This window comes from Fulmarus glacialis, unplaced genomic scaffold (genome assembly GCF_000690835.1).
Source record: "Fulmarus glacialis isolate BGI_N327 unplaced genomic scaffold, ASM69083v1 scaffold9064, whole genome shotgun sequence".
Lineage (NCBI taxonomy): Eukaryota > Metazoa > Chordata > Aves > Procellariiformes > Procellariidae > Fulmarus > Fulmarus glacialis.
Genome location: NW_009209900.1, coordinates 13,284 through 36,209, shown reverse-complemented (window position 1 = coordinate 36,209; position 22,926 = coordinate 13,284). Strand labels below are relative to the sequence as shown.

Below are 22,926 nucleotides of genomic sequence, written 5' to 3'. Positions count from 1 at the left end.
TCCAAAATGCTGTTAGACTCATAAACATAGGCATCTAAAACTGGTCATAAATCACTTCCTGGAAGTTTTTTACTTCTTTTCATCAACAAGAAGGGAAGCCTTAAGTGACTAGACTAGATTTTTGTGTCCAGAAATTATCAGAGGAAACCTACGCTACAGATGGAAAAGAGCTAGAGTTTTGTCCAAATCCAGAGGCTGTTGTGATAAGAAAGGGATTTGGAAAGTGGAGGTAGACAGACTCCCAGGAAGCAAGCTATTTAAGAAATTCCAGACGTGTATTGAGGGACCAGGATGGTGGCGGAAAAAAACATTTATAATGAGGAAAAAGATACACAAACAGTTTTCTTCAGTTTAATATCAGGTGGTGTTATAAACTGCTAAAACCAGACATCTTCACATTATTACACTTGATGCACCATAAAACAGGTTTATGTTACAGTGTAAGATTCAATGTTACAAAACTTGCAGAGAACTTCACACAGAAGTCTTTATTTTTTACCCCTTTTATTCACATCCAAACCCAGTAATTCTTATCTGTGTACAAACGGAGTATTTTCTTCCATCTTCTACGGCTGCTTTCCAACCAACCAGTTCTAAACATCAATACCAACATCGGTAGTGGGAAATCAACTAGAAAGTGCCACCGCGGTCATTCACTCAAGACACACACACTTCTTGCTGGATAGCCGGTTGTGGAATTTTACTATCCTCTGTCTTTTCCTGCCCAGGAACTTGACACACAGTCTTTCGTTTGAATAACCGTAGACTCAACCGTAACAAGTCACTGTCCATTGCTGCAGAATTTGTGTAAGTTTGTTTTGTCGCACCCTGTTGAAATTAAAAATGAAAAACAAAAAAAGAAAGAACTGAGAACAGTGGATTTTAACATGCAAGCTGAGAAATTAACCTCAAGTACTCTCAATAATTAGAGGTTTAATCATACATATTCACCAGAAAAGACTTTGAGAATTAATGATTCTTCTATTAGCATGCAAGATCATAAAAGCTGTAGCGCAAAAAAATGGCTAAAATATTTTTTCTTTCGATTTTAACTTGGAAGAACAGAATCTTGTAATTCTTTTAAAGTACAGGAATCTTGAGCAGGAGAATTATTCAACAATTGTCTTTGAAATTGTATTTTAACAAATTATTTTTATTATGTATTCTGTAAATATAGAAAATGTATCTCCAGAATTTAAACCCCAAAGTGAGAAACAGCACCTACCTCTAGTCTCAATCTTAAATTACTCTCTCATCCTAAGTAAAAAATAAACACCCTACAACCTCTTTAAATTAAAGTCTGTTCTCCGTTATTTAAAGCAGTAAGTCTACTCCAGAACAACAAACACAAAAATTATCACCCTAGAGAAATGCTTTGCACAGTGGAATCTGTGTTTCCACATTTTGACCAAGCACTGTAAACGAAACACATGCCTTTTCGTTCTTCATTAGCTGCTTACGGATTGCAGAATCCCTTCGAAAGCATAGCGCTTTACAGCAAGGACCCAGATTACTGAGAAGACCTGCTCTCTCTTCTTTTCGTAGAAGTGCAGCCATGTTCAAGGCCCCCAGTTCATGTTCAAAAAGGTTCTCGGCATCTAGAAAGAATTAATATTTGCAGAGATCAACATATACATGGTATTTCTGAACAGCAATATACAGTAATATGAAATTCTTTAAAGTTTTACTATTTGTATTTCTGCCTTCTAAACAACATCAAGGTTTGGAAAAAAAGAATATTGCAGTTTATAAAAAAACCTAAAATAAATAAACCTAAAATAAAACCTAAATAAAACCTAAATAAATCCTTCGCCATTTAAAGGGAAGGATGGGTACCCTTGTATATAGCGTCAGCACTGGAAAGCAATATTGAGACAGCAATCACCAAGAGCCCTAAAAATCAAGTGACAGCTCTGGGACAGAAGATGGGGGTATCATTTATGGTCAGACATGTGTGACAAAAGGTGTTTACTACTAGTGTTAATCAGAAAGTGGTCTAAGTTTCACTTCTCTGCAAGACACCAGATAACTGTACCAGTGTCAACACAGGGTTTGTATGGCTATGCAGAAGTGAAATATGACTACATAGAATAATTCTTTTATCCGTGGTGGATAATCTGGAGAACAAGTCAACAGATACTAATGAACTACCCCCTCCTAAAGGCTCATCTAAAGCATTTGTTAACAGTACTCAAAGTGGCAGGACTAGTCCTTTAATACATTTATCAGAAGAAACAGGGTGCAGCTAGAACGCTTCAACCACTTTAACAAAAGATGGATCCTGAGGTAAGTCTTGTTCTGCAACAAGTCTGTTTCTATGAAATGCAGACAAAGAGAGTACACATGGCTGGACCGCAGCTCATTGATTTATAACCCTTTTACAATAAATAGGATCATTATGACATAATTGGGGGAAAAAAAAAAAAAGGTAAGGTATGTAGCTAAGTCCAATCCAGCCACCTCTATATAGTAAAAGATTTGATATTTAGCAGAGAATCTAACACCTAACTAGAGACACCAGCAAACCTGAGGAAAATTACCACATGGCTGGACCGCAGCTCATTGATTTATAACCCTTTTACAATAAATAGGATCATTATGACATAATTGGGGGAAAAAAAAAAAAAGGTAAGGTATGTAGCTAAGTCCAATCCAGCCACCTCTATATAGTAAAAGATTTGATATTTAGCAGAGAATCTAACACCTAACTAGAGACACCAGCAAACCTGAGGAAAATTACCAGCTAAAAGCACAGACTGCTACAGCAGGCAGTAGCAGGATGCACACAGAAGAGAACAAAATGCATTTTTAAACCACTCAGAGAATTTGGATAAAGCTGAGTAAGACTAGTTTTTAAACAGCATGAAAAGAAACAAAAAAGTTACATGAAATCAAGGGCAGGTTAAAGAGAACTGCACTGAAGTAATCAAGACAACCTCAATGGACAACACCACAAATAAGTGAGAAGACACAAAAAGGCCACTTCAAAGGTAACACTGACAGCTTGCAGAGTCTGCCTAGGTGCCAGATGCTGAGCATATCTGGCAACTAAGCATGTCCATATTCTTAGAGGAAACAATTCCATATAATAGATAGAGGGTAAGTCAGCTACAAATCTCAATTCCATCACATACTACAGATTTTTGTTTCCAAAGAAAATGAATAAATAAAAAAAAAAAAATCCCTGAAACAAGCAATTGTTTCCTTTTTTCCCTGCATTTCAGTGTATCACCAGAACCTTTTCATCCACAGTAAGAACGAAGGCGGCAACACCAAACTCAGGAATAAAACAGGGAAACATATTATACCACCATGAAGAAGTCCAAAGTGAAAGAAGTCCAAAGTGAAAACGCACACTGAGTATCTAGCTCAAATTCATTCACTTTTCAGGGCACCATATTTGTGCCTTAGTTTAGAATATAAGTGCTGTGGCTGTGTAATCACTGCACAAGGAACCTCCACCTAGCAGATTACAGAGGAAATGCACACACTTGAAAGCCTACTGGCAGTTCCACATGTAGCAACTTTGATGTGTGACAGACTGCACACACCAACGGGAAATCAATGGAGGCACTTCAATCCCCCTCCCTCTCCAGAGGAAAGTTCTGCCGAATTGGAGTACACTTAAGACGGCCCAGAGGCAGTGCTGGAGAGCCTCCTATTATTACTATGGACTTTCTGTTTACTTCTAGAGAAGCATGCAAGGAACTGCTGAGGTTATTTCAAGTATCATTTTAAACAGCCAGGTGGAGTGATTCTGCACTGTAGTTTCTGTTGCAAGGAATCCCTGGTAAGAAGCATTGAAGTATACAGTAAAATTAAAGCTTACAGGGAGAAAGACATAATTCATACCTTTACTCGGGAAGACTCAATATTGTATCAGTTACATCGGTTACATGAATTCTTAAGCATAAGAGCTGAGATTTTTTTTTTTTTTAAACCAGAAGAAAGCTAATGCTGCATTGAAAGACCTGCAAATATTGCAGTGGGACATTTACAGTACTTACTAATACCAAGTATTATAATTGTACATCTCAAATTATACTATCTATGATGTATTAAAAATGTTTGCATTTAATTTGACTTAAAAAAAAAAAAAAAAGCAGAAGTAGTACCAACAGCCCACAATTAATAGTTATACAATTTAAATGGCTCAAGCAAGCGTGACATTCATGGAGATTAACAAGACAACTGCATAAAGAATAATGTTGCAAAGAATTAAGAGGTATTGTTTCAAATTAAGAACTAGAATTTAGAGTTTAAAAAAAATCCAAAAAACCAGAAAAATCTGCTATTCCCTAAAAACAGGGGCTCCACAGATACTATTCTTTATAAGCCATAATTTCCTCACATTTAGATCCTGGAATAATTTCCATAGAGATCTTATAGAAAGCAAATGTTTCATAGTCTTAAAAAAACAATTCTACCATGCAAGTTGTTGCAAGCAGCTCAACTGGTTCCTGGGATGCCAAAGAGAAAAAGCAGTATTCTCTCTCATGCAAAAGCTTACACTACAGAACTGTAGTAAACAGCACTGGTATAGTTCATGCCTAGTTCATGCCCATCCCATCTATCATGCATGTCTTATGCCACACACTTTGTCCAAATGCCAGACCTGTGTATTATTTAATTTCCCACTTCTAGCAGAGACCTAATATACAAATTTCAGTTAGCTCCTTCATTCTGGCCTAAAAACTCCTATCTATGCATTCTGGAGAGGATCCCCAGAAGGAAAACAAGAGGACGTGCTGAGGACATTCAGAGAAAGTAAGAATTCTTATTTCTTTCTCGCAATATTACTGCTAATTCACTACAGGAGATATTTAGCTCTCCAAAAAACTGCTGACACACTTTAGGCTAAGAAAGCATGAATGGTCTCACAAAAAGAATATTCCCCTAGCATGAAAAATTGTGTTTAGGCTATTATTCAGGATCTCCTCAGCACTGCTGGAATTAAAACACTAATTTGATTGACATGCAGCTGTATTACATTCCTGTAATTTTCACACAATACTCATTATACACTTTGTATGGTCTTGAAACCTAAAATAATGAACTAATGCTTCATAAGGACTTTCACTAAGTACAAAAGACATTTAATCCCTGCAGAAACAATTACCTTTAGGTTTCTCTAACACTCTCTGGCAAGTCTCTTTAATTTTGGTGAAGAGTTCTGGTCCTGCCAATCGCTTGGAAATGCCAACTCTCAACATAACGGCACCTGGTGTGAATTTTAAGAGCGCAGCCCCAGGCTCCCGTGGTTCTTTTGGCTGCTTTGGCATAAGACTGGACCAATCTACATCTATTACATCCACAGGATCTGCAAAAACATTGACAGAGAATGAGTTATCACATCATCATCCCTTACCACAGTTGATTAATTACACATGTTGTGTACATCCCCGTCTCCTAAAAGCATTATATTTGATGAATATTGTTCTGCAGTTCTCAAAGCCAGATCCTTGGACACTTCAGGTAAGAACATCAAAACTCACTTAGACTGGTGAAAAAAGGAGCATACAAATATAAAGTTTCTTGGATTAAAAAAAACACCCCTAATATTCTGCTTCATTTTTATTGCAACCCCTTTGTGGAAGGCTGCTCAGATCCTGCTTAGCCAGCAGATTTGGACACATCACTTAGGCATTCACAAAAGTCACAGTGTAAGTAAACGTGCTATGACAGATCCAAATTAAATGCTTAAAAAGCTAGTATTTCAACTCTGGATGCTGGATGGTTTTTTTTAAAGGACAGATATACTATTTATTGAATAACCATACAACTGTCTAGTACGTTTATCATAGAAAATATGAACAGTGATCATATAGCCCAGATGACCCAACTGAACTTACAACAAGTAGAAGATTCCATGCTTCCCAGTGCATTTGGGAAGCATTCAAGCATGGATAAAATCTGTTCATAAAAATATCAGTTCCAAATTAATGATCAAAACCAAATGGGATAAATGAAAACATGTTTATAAAAACAGAAAGCTTACCCTTCTAGCTATATAAAACAAGATAAATACTACTTCACAATACAGTTCCCGGTACTCTTTACTTACCTCTACACTTCTCAGTCTTACCTGACTATTACAGAACAAATGAGAATTACTGAGGAGCATATAAACCGCATTCCTAATTCAGAAATACTGTCAACATCACAATAGCATTATATGCAAACTGATCTAATCTTTATATTCAAATAATCGTAAAGGGGTTTTGCTATACTTTTACCAGGCATCTTCTCATCCTCCTGTTGATCCTCCCGCTTTTCAGCATCACCTGCCAGAATTTCATCCAGTTCATCATCACTGATTGGCTCGTATTCTCCAGCACCAGACCCCAGTGACTGTACATCATCAATCTTTGCTTCATCTTCTCCTCCTACAGAGACAGATACATACCGTAGCTTTAAAGCAATCATTCTTGTTTTCTAAAAATGCTTTAAGTAGCCTGAAAACAAAGAGGTTCAGCAAACTAAACTGTTAGTTTTTGGGGACAAGTATATTCAACATGAAAACAGGTATTAACTCATGGAAACCGAGAACCTATTTCTCCCATGCACAATGCTGCAGTTTGAATTTTACATCTCTCAGTCATTTTTTTTGGTGCAGCATTAGTCAAACTGCACATAGAAGGCCATACTCAGAAGAAACATATGTTGATTATCTGATACCTGATATGTAGTTAATAATACAAACCTAAGTTAGCACCACAAAGTCTTTCAGATGCTTTTGCACATGAATCCAAACTCAGGATTCAGTCCAAAGGCTCTACAGGAGAAAGAAGTAACAAAACCCCAAAATACAAGAAGGTGCAAGATACCCTGAATGAAGGAATTATTCACAGAGTTTTAGACTCTTTGTGGAAGTCACAAGAAGAGCTTTTAGAAAGCCATGCCAAACTTCTTCAGTTGTTGTTACACTCCTATCCATCCATGTACTATATGCATATATAAATACCTGTGCTGTATGTGTAAACATGTTCCTTAAAACCTGTAAACACAAGACACTCAAATGGTGCATTTTGCAGTTCATTAAAGGAACATCTGAAGGTATTCTCTCACCTCCAAGACTGAAAGATCTGATTCAAGTATTCAGAAACCCTATTGCTCTAAACTCAGGCTTCCTTAGGATTCTCCGCCATGGTACTTGCAATGAGTTGTGCCATACAAACTAGATAGAATTTACAGGGGTCTTCCCCTGTGGATGGCTATTCTAGTATCTTCCCTTATCCAGAAGGGAAACTGCCTGCGTTTTACGTTGTCCCAATTTTTTTTTTTTGCTTGCCTTTGTAAAAGGTACAGAGGGGGAAGGGGAAAAAAAAAAAAAAAAATCACCTCAACTACCCTAAAAATCAGCATGGAAAAAGCAAGTAAAAGATATGCTAGCAGAGCATAAATTAACTACTCAGACCACCTGGCAGCGCTTTGGAGAAAGCATATAGCATCTTGGGCATTATTTAAGCCCACTCCTAGAGCAAAGACATTAAGGTTCAAGACATTACAACAATTTACTAATTACATCCTCACACATTTTGTTAGCCAATATACTACAGTAATTTGTCCAAGTAAATACCAGATAATTCCTTAACATCATCAGATTTGGAAACTGTACATAGTTTTCTAAAAAGTTTTTCCTTTTTAAAAGGAAAATAAAGTGATCTGTACTAGGTATCATTTTGTGTCTTACAATTTTAAATATTCACTGCCTGTATGATCTACCTTCCGCCTCCACACTGATCTACCAGATACGCTAGCTCACCATAACTACGTGCTTGGACAGCACAGATGAACCATTTAAAAAATTACTGTATGAAGCAATTAAAAATAATAATCCATAGCTCTCAATACATGATTAAAAAGATTACTTTCTCAACTTTGAATTTCAAATCCAAGTTTGATAATTTCTAGATTAAAATCCAATCGCTACCTTTACTGCTTTTTTGCAGAAATGTACTTTTATATTAATTCTGCATTAAAAACACGACACACTAGTCAGCCAAAAGGAGCAATGTAAACAGGAGTAATAAAGTAATGAAAGACAATAGAGTACACTAAACCTTAGGAAATCATAGACATGCTGTATATAGTGTGCTTTAATAAAATGGAATGCCATCTAATATTTTACGAAAGACATTTATTTTTCTAAAAAAAAAATCCTAAATATACCATAACTTCCTACAGATGATAATTTTCAGAGAATTTAGAACACAAACTCTGAAAAATACGCAAAAGAATACATATTAAAACACTTACAAGAAGTCTGCTGAAAGGCTAGATCTAAGAACACATTTAACATCCACAGCCTGTTTAGTTATAGGTGCCCTCTTGGAAACAGATAATGTACCTAAGAATAGCCTTTCACCAACTCTTTTCTGAAATTACCACATTGCACTCTGTGGTAACTTATTGCACTGTTCCTTCCTCTAGCTTAAAAATCGCTGAATTCTATCTGTTACAGCAAGACAGAACAGACTTTCCCATGCTCACTCCAAATACTGTCTTTGACAAGTGCTTCCACTCCACAGATAATCTCCTTAAATGTAATTTTCTCAGTCGTACCAGTCAACCCTAATGACCACTTTGCAAATAATCAGGTAGAAGATATAATAAGTAATAAATATTCCTCATCATCCTCTCCAGACATTTGATTTAACTGCCGAAATTAATAATGAACACTACAGATAATTCTTACTAAGAATGCAAATATGTTGAGACAATGTCCTGTTATCTTGTGTAAAACTACAAAAGCTTAATTCGTTTCTCTTTCTGCTCCTGAAGACTATTGGACTTCACGCCTTACCATCCCAAACATCCAAAAATTCCAAATCCTACAACGCCTTTTTTCCTCTCAACAGATTTTAGAGAAGAAAACTCCTGCAATCACCAAAAAACCAACTTACTGAACATAACGTACACCAGTGCCTCTGGATTTAGACTCTTGCTTCTTTTACGTTGTTGATATACATTATAAGAACTTCCCAAACTCCCTCTCCATGCAAAGCTCAAGCTGTCTAACCCATGTGACAAACTCTTAAGACTTTGTCCAAGTAAATACCAGATACCTCCTTAACATGATCAGATTTGGAAATTGTATTTAGTTTTCTAAAAAGTTTTTTTTTTTTTTTTAAAAGGAAAACAACTCTTAAGAGTTTGTCAGTGTTTGCTCCTTACTTTATTTATTAATCCTAAGCACGCTTTCCCCAGTACCATTAGGGCCAGCAAATGGAAGCCGCCTTTAATAAGATTACCTCAGGAAAGCCATTTTGGACTGTTGTGCCAAGCCATACATATGTTTCACCTACTAATCGGACAATAACTTCTATGATAATTGGGTTCTGCAGAAAAAACCCCCAAAGAACAGTTCCAAGTCAACACTCATTTTTTTCACTCATTACCTGTCACTTCCAAACTAAGAAATAGATCTTATAATGATATAACAAGGCAATCAAATGCTGGTGTTATTCTTTAGCAAACTACCTATTCAGAAACGTTACACCTCAGCGAAATTATACCTCAGATCATTTATGTTTCTTTGCCTCAAGACTTCTTTAGAAATTAACAAATAACACTAACATTAACACAATTAACACTAAGAAGATGCTCATCAGAATTCTCTCTTATTGTGTCTGCTTCCACAATACAGAAGCTGGAGCCAATATGCCTTTCAGTAGAAAATTATTCTAATACAGCTCAGTTCAGCACCGTACTAAAAGGGAAGGAGTAAAATATTTGACAGTCCAGATTATTTCCCAGAATATCTCACCTTCTAAACTCTCTACTTTTTCGGCCTCATTTCCATCTTCAAAACCTTGTAAAGGTCCTAAATCTTTGTCTGTTCTTTCTTTTTCTGAAGCCACTGAATCCCGACAAACACCATCGAATTCCTTTTCGTGATCTCTGTCCAGTTTCATTTCACTGTGTTTTGTTGATTCTTTCTGAGAGGAGATATCAAGAGTTCTGTCTCTCTCTCTTTCAGCAGTATCGGGTAGTTGTCTGTCTCTCTCTCTGTCCAGCTCCCGCCTTTTCTCCCTTTCCCTCTCTCGTTCTCTGAGTCTCTCTCGTTCCCTGCTCCTCGGCCAGTCTTTGTCAACATCTCGGTCCCAGTCTCTCTGTCTTCCCTCTCTCCTGTCTCTCTCTCGTTCTCGATCATGTTCATGTCGATCTCGCTCCTGAAGCCTTTCCCTGCTATCAAAGGACCCAGATCTGGAATGGACCTGACGATCTGATTCAGGAGAACTTCTTCTTGAACTGTGGCTTCTTGAATCTTGACGATCTGAATAAAATAGTTTAAATAGTTTAAATATATGTATGACTACAGCATGTAAATGTAACACCATTTTACTAGATCAAAGATTCAGGTATGAAAATGTACTTCTCAAAAGCATCACCTTCAAATTAATAATGCCTTCAGATTGCCTTTAGATTTAACGTTACTTAAAAACATAAGTGTTGTGGTTTAACCCCAGCCAGCAACTAAGCACCACTCTATCCCAGCCAAAACCAGGACAATAAGGTATTTCTCCCACTCCAGAAAAAGATTTTTAGTGGCTACTTTCTACTATGACAGAAGCCAAACTGAAGGCACATCATTATAACTCAGAAATTTAGGCAACGGGGGGGGACGGAGAGGGAGAAAGGAATCATCTTAAAATTCAAAATTTTCAAAACATGTCTTCTAAAAGCTATGCCTTGGCTAGCAAATGATAAATTCAGAAAAATAATTTCAGGTATGTAACCATGAGGAGAACAGAGAGCCAAAGTGCTTTAGGAGGAAGATATTTTCCTAGCGATGCTGTTCAAATTTTAAAACATTTTACCCTTTTTTTTTTTCTTCAGGAACTACACAAATAAAACAAGTCAATTGTGATTATTTTGATTTGTAACAAAGATTACTTCCATATGCATTAAAAGTATGCCTAACAAGAACCATGAGATTTACCTCAGTGAAAATAGCTCCTGAGATGATAATGGATCTCTCTCCCAGAGAGAAGACACATTTTCATTTTGCACAGATTTCAGAATTTCCATATCAAAATTAATGTTAATAACGAATTTAAGAACATTATTTAGATGATAAAACTACCTCAATGTTCTGTTAGCACAAGTGTTTTCTCTTTCTACGAGTTTTTTTTTGTCCTACTAATTACTTTATTCCCCAGGCAGCATGAACTGAATCCGACTGAATGTTTTGGTGTAAACAAAGTGGTAATCCTCCCCGCTGAGGACCAGCTCTTCAAATATGGTAACACCTGCAGGAATCTCAATTCACTGTAGTTTTACAGTGAATGGCAGAGAGCACCTCCCTCTCCCTTCACACTAACTGCAAATGAAAAGAGTATGCAGCCATGCAAGAATGATTTGGGATTTATACCTTCACACTTTTACACAGAACGATAGGTCAGTCTCACTAAAATGTATCTTATTACCTGAAGATGTGCTGCGACTGGGTTCCCCTCGTTTCAACTGATCAATTCTGGACTTCCGTTCCCCAGTGATTTCTACTTTCCCTGTCCCTATCCCTGTCTCTAGAGCTACTGTGCAGGATCCTCTTCCGTCCAGTCTGGTCATCTCCACTGCGATGAGCTGACTCATTGGAAGGGGATCTAAGTCTGCTTGAGGCATGGCTCCGATTGCTACCAAGGCTGCTGCTGCGCTTCTGATCCACGGGTTTACGGTGTGGTCCATCGTCTATAGTAACATGAGGGGCTTCCACCTTTTCACCCCTCGTCCTGTGACTTTTTCTATGGGAGTCCTCAGTGCTTCTTTCTGGAACAACAATATCACCGCGTTCAGGAACATCTTCATCTGACCAGTCACTAAATGTTGTATCTTCTCTTTTTTGGGGGACTTCTGCCACAGCTTTCTCAGGTGGTGCTTCAACCAATTCTTCTTTTGTTACAGGGGGTGTTCTTGGGCCTTTCTTCTTTTTATGATGTGGAACAATTTCTTCATCAGAAACTTCAGAATCACCCTTGGACCTCTTCCGCTTTTTCTCTACATTTTTCTTTTTTTGACCTTTCTTGGGTGAAAAGACCTGGCTTTCCTCAGTCGTTGATTCATTAGTGTACCTTTCCACCCCACTGTCATCATCTTTCTTCTTCTTTGTGGCCTTTTTCTGTACTTTAGACTTCTTCTTGCTATCATCATGCATTCTATCAGAAGCATCTCTTTCTTCAGAGGGACGGTGTCCAAGATGTTCCTGAACCCTGGACCGGGAGCCTTCTGAAGCATCTGGTTGCTCTCTTTGCTTATCTGCTGAAGAAATCCTCTCTTTAAACTCTGATTCTTCATAACGCCGCGAACTTTCCTTTCTGTCCGATTTTCGCTCGTCTTCTTTCCAGCGACTCTGCCGCTCTTCTGTAATGTGAGAGGGGCTTAGTGACCGGGATTCCTGTGGCCGCACAACCTGGCTCAGAAGTCTGTGCTTTTCATCTACAAAATGGGAAAAAGCATGTACTTGTATTGTTTAGGAAGAACAACACGTAAACATTTGGTATCTTGTGCATGCAAAAAAGTGTCAATCAAAACAAATAACCATTATTTCAGTTACATTTCTTCAGTTTTTCTACTGCTGCAGCAGCAACAGACTATTTCCATTTTGGTAAACATGCATCTTAAACAACAGATGTGGAAGCCACTATCACCTGGCAGATGTAACATACAGTGACAGAATGAAGACAAAAAGACAAAAATATACATTAAGAAAAATGGTGTTGCTTATAAAAATAAGGGGAGGAGGACACTTATAAAAACTTGCCCCATGTTTTTTTCTATTTAAGATTGCAAGTTACTTTCCATAGGCAGAGGGTAAGCTGGATCCTGCTGCAGAGATAGCCAACTCCTACTTACTTTTATCATCTCCACTGTTGTAAGCATCACTATCAGGAGAGTGCTCACGGCGACGTTTGGGTGACTGACGAGGACTTGGACTGCTTTCATTTCTGTGACGCTTCCTGCGGAACAAACATGTACAGTCAAATTTCTTCAGGATTCTTTAACGAAAACATTCAATAATTGAGTTTATCATCAATACAATCCCTGAAGTCTAAGCACTTCATAGAGAAGACAACACATCTATGGATGCCAGGAAGTTTTGTAGCTTTCTAAGTTGTTATTCCAAAACTTTAAGTATGATCAGTTTTCTGATCATACTGTAAGATACCTTAAACTAAAACTCTAACATGTAAGACAACTATCTTCTTAGCAAAAAGTTGTGAAAGACTATTCAGATCAATTTTTTCCTGTGGCAATAATCCTTGCAGTGGGTTGACCCCAGCTGGCAGCTAAGCTGCCACCTAGATGCTTGCTCACTTCTCCCCTAGTGAGATGGGGGAGAGCCCATACTAGATGATTTATAGGGATCCACAATTCTCTCACACAAAAGCTACTTCCAAGCAAAGCAGCCATTCAGGGCAACACCGTTTTGCTTATTATTGATGGAACAATGAGAATTTTATTGTACTAAATGAAAAAAAGAATCGGTGCTACACACTTAAAGGAAGCACCACACACTTACTCGGGATATTGCTCATGCCCTCACTGGTAGCCTTCTGGTATTGAAAATCTAGTAGTGCAAAAGGTAATGTATGTTCCACAGAAATTTAATTAACAAAGTCATGAACCTTGACCTAGTTAGCTACTATCTGACTTGCCAGGCTTCAAAAGGTACCACAGACCGCTATTATGCTTCCAAGAATGCCTGCATTATTAAAGACAAGGCCACACAAGTATACTTAGAAGGGAAAATTACACGGTCTGACTCAATTGTTAGTTCCTGAGTAGTTCCACAGTCCTGCACTAACAAAGCATCAGATTAACTTCACTAGCATAGTACTGATTTTGGGGCCACGAGTACGTGCCACACAGATGCAGGGGAGACATGGCTCAAGACCAGGCCTCTGCATAAACAGGGTATCTTCCTTCTTATGATACTCCCCTGCTTACTAACTTACTGAAATCAAAGACTTTTTTTTCTTTTTTTTTTTACCGAAGTAACATTCAGATCAACTCACTTGGATTTTCTTTCCTCATGGACATCTCTTGAACTTCTTTCTTCTCGGATATCTTCTCTCTTATCCCTGCGATCTTCCCTTCCTTTTTCTTTGTCATCCCAGTCTCTCTGGCGGTCTCTTTCTTTATCCCTATCCCGACCTCTCTCCCTTTCTCGTTCCCGCTCTCGATCTCTTTCACGCTCTCGCTCCCTTTCTCGTTCCTCCCGCTCTCGCTCTCGCTCCTTCTCCCTCTCCCTCTCTCGTTCCCTTTCCCTGTCATGGTCCCTGTCTCGGTCACGCTCGCGGTCCCTGTCTTTGTCCCGCTCTCTCTCCCTCTCCCTCTCCCGAGCACGATCTCGTTCCAACTCTCTTTCCTTCTCCCTTTCTCTTTCCCGGTCTCTCTCTCGTTCCCTCTCTCGGTCCCTCTCCCTTTCTCGCTCTCTCTCCCGGGCCCTTTCATCTCTCCTATCATCAGACCGATCTACCCTTCGCTCTTCTCTTCTTTCATCCCGCTCGAGGTCATCGCTTCGTCCTTGATGTCGTACTGGTGAGCTTGCTCTCTGATCTGTGAAGAGAGTCAGGTTTGACTACTAAATGCTAAAGGGACATACACCGCTTCCACTACAGTGGTAAAAACCCAAAAGCTTTTGTTTTGACAATCTAGATATTGGTTTGCATTAAATGAAAAGGAACTCCCTGCAGAAACTTGGAAATTCTCTTTGGGGAGGGAAAAAGACAAATTTTGAAAGTTTTTTTCAATATTTAGGGATATAAGGCTTTCCTTATTTTAGCCAAAAGTTACTACAAAAATTTTATTTGCTACCAGATTTTTCTGAATGGCTTCAAAAGATAATTGTACGCCTCACAGCCTAGCTAATACTATTGCATTACTCAATGATTCAAAATTTGGTATAAGGTCTTGAAAAGCTCGGAATGACATACATTTGAAAATGAAATATTAGGACTTCTGTACAAAAATTTTACTTCCTGAAACTGTTAAGAGTCATGGGCTTTACAAGAACTCACACTATTTATAATACACAGTAAAAGTTACTGCAAAATAAGAAATACTAGCCTGTCTCATCACAGAAGAGATCCCTGAACAGAAATACACAACCAAATCCATGAGAAAGGGAGAGAAATACACAACCAAATCCATGAGAAAGGGAGAGGCAAGGATGCAATACAGGAAGCAGAACTGCTGGAAGTTTCCGTATGTATTCATTGCAGAGCCTTACAGTTTTAGAAGCTGAGTTTTTCAATGTTCAGACAGTGAATTAGAGTAATGGAGAAAACTAAATTTATATAGAAAATGACTGATCCAAAAGGACAGTGAAACTTGATTTATCTAATGGTATTTACTCTCCACAGATTTACCTGCATTTTGTTATATTTTGGAATTTTTTTAAAAATATTTCTATAAATTTTGACCACTTTATAACAATTTCTACGCTGATGTTAGTAGTATTTGAATCACAACAAATCAATAAAACTATTTTCCCACAATATATATTAAAAACACTACACAAAAGAGCAAAAAATGGCATGAACAGAGGTTGGTATTTTTCGGTCCATTACTCTGGGGCTGAGTGCACTTCACTGGAAATTGAGACAATGTCCACCAGGGGCAAGCAGGCAGAGTTTGAATGGGACTAAATCAATAAAACATGCATTTCCATCAGTTTAATCAATTTTCATCTCTGAGTGAATTAACAATGACTTAATGCTCCCCTGCTACCAGGTAAAATTAAAAGCAAACTTGAGTGACATTTCTGCCATGGATGTAACACTTCTTTTTTAAAATGGCAAATCATCAGTCCATGCAATTGGTTCCATGAACAGGTTTCACATTCTTTTAACAGTACCTATAACATTATAATACGATTTATCATGCATACTAAGTATTAAATTTTATACAGAAGTTTTGTAACTCCTGTTTGTTATGTCAGTTTTGGTGACAAAACATCTACATGAAACTCTTACATGAATCAAGATACTGGAAGTGTATTAGACAATTAAGCGTGGATAGCCAGCACTTCTTATGTGATTTCATTATTTGAAGCGCTGTTCCAGTGATTGTTTGGAACACCTACATGTTAGCCTTAGTTGAACAAGGACAGCCCAAATTTGCAAGCTTACATTTTAAAATCATACTAAAAAGATTCCTTATGTATCATAGAACTAAGTACCAACCAAAATCTATCTCCATTTTTCTCTCAACAACAAATGTTAAAACTGTGGTCTAATTACGGAAACTATGTCTTGAATTGTAACTTTTAGGAGGATTTACTATTACAAAAAGCAATCTAAATTTTTAAGGAAGAAAACAACACATCTTATCTCCATTTAAGCTCTTTACATTCTTCTCCCCAAAGGGAAACACAACCCATTCAAAGCAACTTGCCTTCTAGAAATTTATTTTGTTGTGATGACATATTTTTACTTCTTACTTTACTTTTTGCTGTTGTGGGGTTTTTTTTAATGTTTTTCTTAATAAATTAAGAACTCTATATGATATGAAAAGCACAAATTACATTATAATATATCTAGGATTTATTTGGGCTGGGAAGGTGGAAGAGGTGAAAGCTAGTCTGCAAAAGCCAACCCCCAGGACAAATTCAGACTGCAGGATTTTTCAGCGGACAAGAAAAAGGAAGCCTGGAGATTAGGTTAGTTGAAATTCTGCCCTGAAGATGAGACAGAATCTAAAGCAGAACTTGTCACAAGGACAAGCAATAATAGATACATTTCAATGGACCAAAAAGCACCTCACAAAGTAACGTACAAAACACCTCTTTAAAAAACCGAACTTAAACAACAGCTAGAACACATCTGTCACTTCCAAATCAAAACCCAAGATAGAAAAAAACCACCCCACTGTAATTTTATATTTATTCTTCACAGCTCCTCATTTAATTTCCATGCTGTTTTCATTTGCCTGACTCCTCCTGTTCTCTTAATTGGTGAACAATACAAATATTTTCCAGAGTGAAAGTTGGTACTAACTTCCTTAGAGACAACACAGTACTCTTTCAGGTCCAGAAATGTGACATCTTGCATACTATGTCTAAAAGAACAGTCTTGCATACTCTTTCTATGACCACTGGTATCTGTACCAACGCTTACTAGCCAATTATTATTGACCACAACAAAGCATTCATCAATATTAAATTCCCCAGGCAATAAATTTTTGAATTAATGATAAATTTAAACTGTCACTTGCTTTAGCAGTAAGTAGTCAGTAAGTCAGTCAGTCTAGTAATCAGGGCTTCCCCAAAACACACTCAAGTAATTTACAGTGCAAAAGTATTATGTTTCTATACAGACAAAGAGAACCAGTAATGAAATGCAGTCATGACTCTAAGCTTATATGCGTATGCATATGAAGTGGAGGAAGCAGCAAAGAGGAGGAAAAAATGTTTTACACTGAAGTTGTACAATGAAATTTCTTGAAGTTCAGTTTGCTTAAAGACTACTCGGATGAGTAAAAACAGAAGGTGCCAAAATCTAGCCACAGGAAGGGAGAAAGGGCATAGCATTCACGCATACACTGCCAATGACAGATCCTACTACAGAAGTTAACTTACATCAAGGATAGGATGTCAGTGTGCCATGTCAAATAAGTTATTTATGAATTAGTGCTATGGGGGTGGAACAAAGAAAAAAAGAGGAAGGAGAGAGAAACATACGTACACACACATTTGACTACATATGTACGTGTAAAAATATGCATTAAAATACCTCTTTCTCTGTTGTCACGCCTGTCCCGTTCACCGTGTCTTCTTTCAAAGGAGGAATCCCTTGCTTGTTCTCGACTGTCATAGCGATCCCGATCAGGGTAGCTATTCCTTGATTCCCAGCTGTCATGGTAGTTTCCACTACTGCTGTGACCATCAACCTGGGATCCTCTAGTCCCCCGACTTCCTAATAGAAATGTATCAATATAAAAGATGAGTTTCCACATGTAAGGAAATCCACTGATATTTTATACCAGCTAAAGTAGTAACTTTTAATAAACTTGAATTAACGGTTCACAGCAATAGAAATTGCAGCATCAAACTCTACTTAACCAACAACTCTCAAATTTCACATTTTAATGGTAAAGTTATTCTTTTCAAACTGCAAACTCAAGACTTTCTAAATCACCATCCCCTGGTCACAGCATGAGGTCTTCTGACTAGGAATATAACAGTCCAAAATCCAGTTCACATTTGTTTGAGTAGGATGTAAACTTATAGACTGGAATAAGAAGAGAAAGTAGAGATCATTTTTTCCGTAAAAATTGCATGGCATTTTCCTCATGAAAAAATCACAATAAGCCTGAGAAAGCCAAAATATATTTACTACAGATCATTAGAAGGGGATAAATGAAGCTGTTCTACAAAGTGCATCAGGCTTTCAAAAACACTGCCTAAGGTTAAAAATCCCACTTTCTTTGGTCAATCAAGAAGGGCAGGGAGGTGAAAGATAGTTTTCGGGTATCTCAGACATACAGTTGCTTTTGAGAGAAAACAAAAAAACTGTTGCCCAGCACTTTGAGACACGAGTCTTCCTACGAGTCTTCCTACTGCCCCCTACGAGTCTTCCACTACACATCAGCCTCTTACTTGTGTTTGTAAGGGAAAACCTAGGGTTGCAGAAACATTAAATAGAGTGCTGTAAGGGTTAGGGTTTGTTTTAAAATGGGATGGCAGAATACCAATGTTATGCCACTTCAAAGAACGGAGAACACAGAAGTGCTACAAATTTAAACAAGTGTTCTAATTCGATGACAACAGAATTGAACATAGCTTTAAAAGCATGAACTATTTGGCTGCACTTCCATATCAAATATCAAACAACATAGTATGAATGTCAATATTCAATATCCAATGATAGGGACACAGTAATTTTTTAAATCACGCAATACCCTTGTCAGATAATTCTGGACCTCTGCCTCGACTTCTGCCAGTTCTATCACTTCTGCTCTCATTTCTGGAGTCACTTCTAGAGTCATTCCTTGTTTCAGCACGAGAGCTCTCTTCTCTGCCATGGGATCTTCCATAGCTGCGCGAGTCCTCCTGATACTGGTCATCCTTTTTATGAGCGTCGCGACTCTCTCTGTCTCTGTAGTCATGGGAATCTCGTGTGGAGCGCGAGTCTCTCTGATCACGACTATCTTTGGTATCTCTGCTATAATCCCTCGTATCTCTAGAGTCTCGAGTGTCTCTGGATTCCCTTGGCTCCCTCCGATCTCTGTTGTCTCTTGTCTCCCTCCGATCTCTTCCATCACGAGACTCTCTGTCATCTCTATGATCCCTGGAGGTACTCTGCTCCTGGTCATAATCACGATCATCTCTTGTTTCTCTTTCTTTTTCCCTTTTCCCTCTAGTTTCTGTAAAATGTTTAAAAGAATGTTATATACCTAGCTTAATCAGAGCAAACAAAAATTTAGCACACAAATAACACTAAAATAATACAATCAAAATATACTTCTGACATACACACAGAAAATCAAAATTAATATGTAAGTAGGAGAAGATCATGTTTGGTATCTACCTATACATTCAGTAAGCTTTAAAGATCTTTTTGTGAATTTGAATCTGTACTTTACAAATATTTACCTGTTCAAAAGACAACAAGTATAATAAAAATAAATTTCAAACATATTAGAGAGCAAGCACACTTCAATAATTTTAAGGTAGGATCATTTCTCCTCCAATCACAGATTCCTTTTTTCCTCCACACACACACACGCTTTCAGGAAATTTGTGCTATATTTAGACCACTTGCTTTTAAGACCTCAATGCCCTGCTAAAGTCTTCCCCCCGCCCCAAATTACATATTTATAATGTTACTGCTACAGGAAGGTAAGTTTACAGCCAGTCTAAAAAAAGCTGCCATATGTACTCTTTGTAATCTGTCTCTTGAGAGAAACAGCATGTTTGCCCATCACAAATTGCTCAACCAGCTTTACAGATTTCCAGAGGGAATGACTCTTTCTTTGCACACACCTCACTTAATGTCAATTAAAAAGACAATAGACAGAGCAATCAGTGAGGACTGGATTAGCATTTGGGCACCTCACAGAAAAGAGTAATAGTTACTTACAAGTATCCTGCCATCACTCAGCTGATCCACTAGTATATGCCTGATACCAAGAGAAGATCACTTACCTACTGACACCACCATTGCATTACACAAGAAACACCTAGACAGATGCCTACAGGATCTTTACAATCAGCTGAGCCTACACAAGCAGTCCTATCAGGAACACTCCATTGCACAGTCCCTGGAAACAGCACCACCAGCACAGGAATAATAATACAGCTGGTATTTTCTTCACCCCCTAGCCATTGGGACAGGTGCAGACAATGCCACAATTTGAAAATCAAGTTTCAAAATGCATTTGCAAACAAATAAATATTATTCTGAAGTGCTATTTTTTATTCATACCATCCCTCCTTTCATGGCGCCTATCATGAGACTGTGAAGTCCGATCACGATCATGTCTTCCCTTTTCTCTTCCAGGAGATCGGTGTCTTGAAGGGCTTCGCTTCCTCTGAGGAGAAGAGGAAGAGTGCGGGGGATAGGGAGAAGATGATCGCCTTGCAGGCGGGGAAGCTGTCCTTTGATAGGATGGAGAAGGAGTTCTTTTGCGGCGTGGGGAAGGAGAATGTCTTTGAACAGAGGAGCCTGACTGTGATGAAGAGGAGTGATGTCTGGAGGATATGGGAGAATGATGATGACCTGAAGGGGAAGCAGACCTGCAAGGAAGAGTTAGAATAGGCACACATGTAATAACTTGATTTGAAAAGTTCTTACCATACCCTACAAAAATGAGTGATTAAAATAATTTGTGCATTCTCTACCCTCTGTCTGCTGAAAGTAAGTGCTGTTTCTATAAAACATCAAACTAGTCTTCCCTCAAGGGTACCAAGGTATCCTTTCAAAGTATGAAATGGTTATCGTTTATTTAATATCCAAGAACAAGCTGTCCAATCAAAATTGTATTACACAGCTACCAGAATGCTTTCCTGAGGAAGGGAGGGAGGAGTCAGGAAAAAAACCATGATCATCTCCCCCACCCCCAAACCAAGAACAATTGTTTTCTTCAATATAAAATGCTTTTTAGAGTTCATGGTAAAATTAGGCAGATAACTTTTACGCAGTGTTACCCAAGGGGAATTTTTCTTTTGTTTCCAACAGCATTCAATTTTTTAGAAAGCAACAGTGTCTCCTTCTTGTGGACTTTTAACTTCTTTCTTTTATTATAAGCCTGGATCCTGAAAACCCGTATGCATATCTACTTAAAATTTTAGCAAACATGAATGTTTACACAAACAGGGAAAACTCATATCTAACAGAATAAGAAAAAGCATACAAAACGTCTCTCATCTTCAAAACCCCATCACTTAACTAAAGATCATTTACACAATAGTAAACAAATTTCCTCATAATACGTTATCCCATGCACAGTCTAATGTGGACAAACACACACTTCAAGCCTTTGAGCTCAGTGGTGTTTTTTTCCCTTATTAGCAGCAAAGCAACTCGCAAGTATCTTCTCCCATGAAACAGGCATTGCCCTTAACTTCCAACTCCCTTCCACTTCACAAAATTGCAGAGATTCCAAAGAGAAGAGCAGGAGTCAGAAAAACCACACATGGACAATACATCTTCAAAAATCCCACTTAATTTTACGTAATTTAGTTTCCGCTTTTGAATGTCCCTGTACAGTATTGCTGATTTCAAATAAACATCCAGATCATACAGATGAAGATCTCAGTTTCAGGTGACTCACAAATGAGGGACTACTTCACCAAAGGCAGTAGTACCTCCCTGCAATCTTCTGCAACAGCCCAGCAGTTGGTAAAGAAATGTATGTAACACAGCTTTTGCTGAATATCTTGCAAACGTCACAAGGCCTCTAGAACTAGCAGGATGATATCTTCCCTGAAGCTTCCTGCAAGAAGGATCTCTGAAATTGTCCTCGTATTGTACTGTTTAGCCAGTTGTGCTTGCTTTTCAGGAAAGATGTGTACAGCCAGGATCTGTGTATCACCCATTTTGAACAGAGAAACTCTGCTCCTTCCCCATCTCCAAGATAGAAGACTCCTCTAATTTTCTATTTTTTTAAGAAGGGGGAAGGTGAGGAAGAAAATAAAAAAAAAGTTCCCAAAGGATCACAGACTGACTATGTCTCTTATCAGACTTCTGAAGTTCCACCCGAAGCCAGAACATTTGAGAGGAACTGATAAATGGAAGCCTGCACCATGACTTGTGTTCTTGACATGACAGGTACTCTCAATGTAGTAACTTGGCAAAAAAAAGAAGTCTCAGAGCTCAAGTGTTTGAGGCACACATACCCACAACAGACACATACAAACAAGTAGTCAAACCAACACAGGAAGTTTCTAAACTAGAACTATTCACGGAAATAAAATCCATGCAATTGACCTCCCACCTGCGAGAGGGTGAGAAGTTACGTTTGTGAGTGGTTGACTTGGCTGGAGCTCGGGAGGTTTGTCTTCGCCTTGCAGCAGGTGGTGAATACTCCCTGGAAGGGGAAGAATTACTGCCAGAGTGATCTGCAGGACTAGGAGAAAGCTTCTGTCTATGGGAGCTTTCAGAGGGATCCCTGGGAAACATAAACAGCAGCTTGTTTAACAGATGTAATATGGCATTAGTACATTTCTAAGAAATTACAAAGAACTCCAAGACAGAACCTGCGCTTACAAGATCAAGAACTATCTTACAGAATCATGTGTTCCATCTAGAATTTCTTACATGAAATTACCTTAAGCTAGCAAAACTCAAGAATGCAAGATACGCGCTAAAGTTCTTGCTAATCACCGGACTGCAAAATACAAAACTAGAATATGGTAAAACCAAAAATATATTCTTGTAATTTTACCTAATATTTCATGTGGCAGTGAAACAGAATTCC

The 22,926-nt window shown here is 38.1% G+C and overlaps 1 protein-coding gene across 1 annotated transcript in view; it reads right to left on the bottom strand.

Annotated features, from left to right (window-relative positions):
- Positions 1-337: 337 nt before the first annotated feature.
- LOC104076201 (zinc finger CCCH domain-containing protein 13-like) overlaps positions 338-22,926 on the bottom strand; it is a 35,822-nt gene continuing 13,233 nt past the window's right edge. Inside the window, 13 exon segments of the mRNA XM_009576983.1 lie at positions 338-828; positions 1,435-1,598; positions 5,120-5,320; positions 6,237-6,386; positions 9,770-10,279; positions 11,433-11,509; positions 11,511-12,438; positions 12,856-12,959; positions 14,019-14,562; positions 17,739-17,921; positions 18,907-19,371; positions 20,433-20,743; positions 22,444-22,617. Coding sequence (XP_009575278.1) covers positions 658-828; positions 1,435-1,598; positions 5,120-5,320; positions 6,237-6,386; positions 9,770-10,279; positions 11,433-11,509; positions 11,511-12,438; positions 12,856-12,959; positions 14,019-14,562; positions 17,739-17,921; positions 18,907-19,371; positions 20,433-20,743; positions 22,444-22,617 — 3,982 coding nt within the window. The 3' untranslated portion in view covers positions 338-657.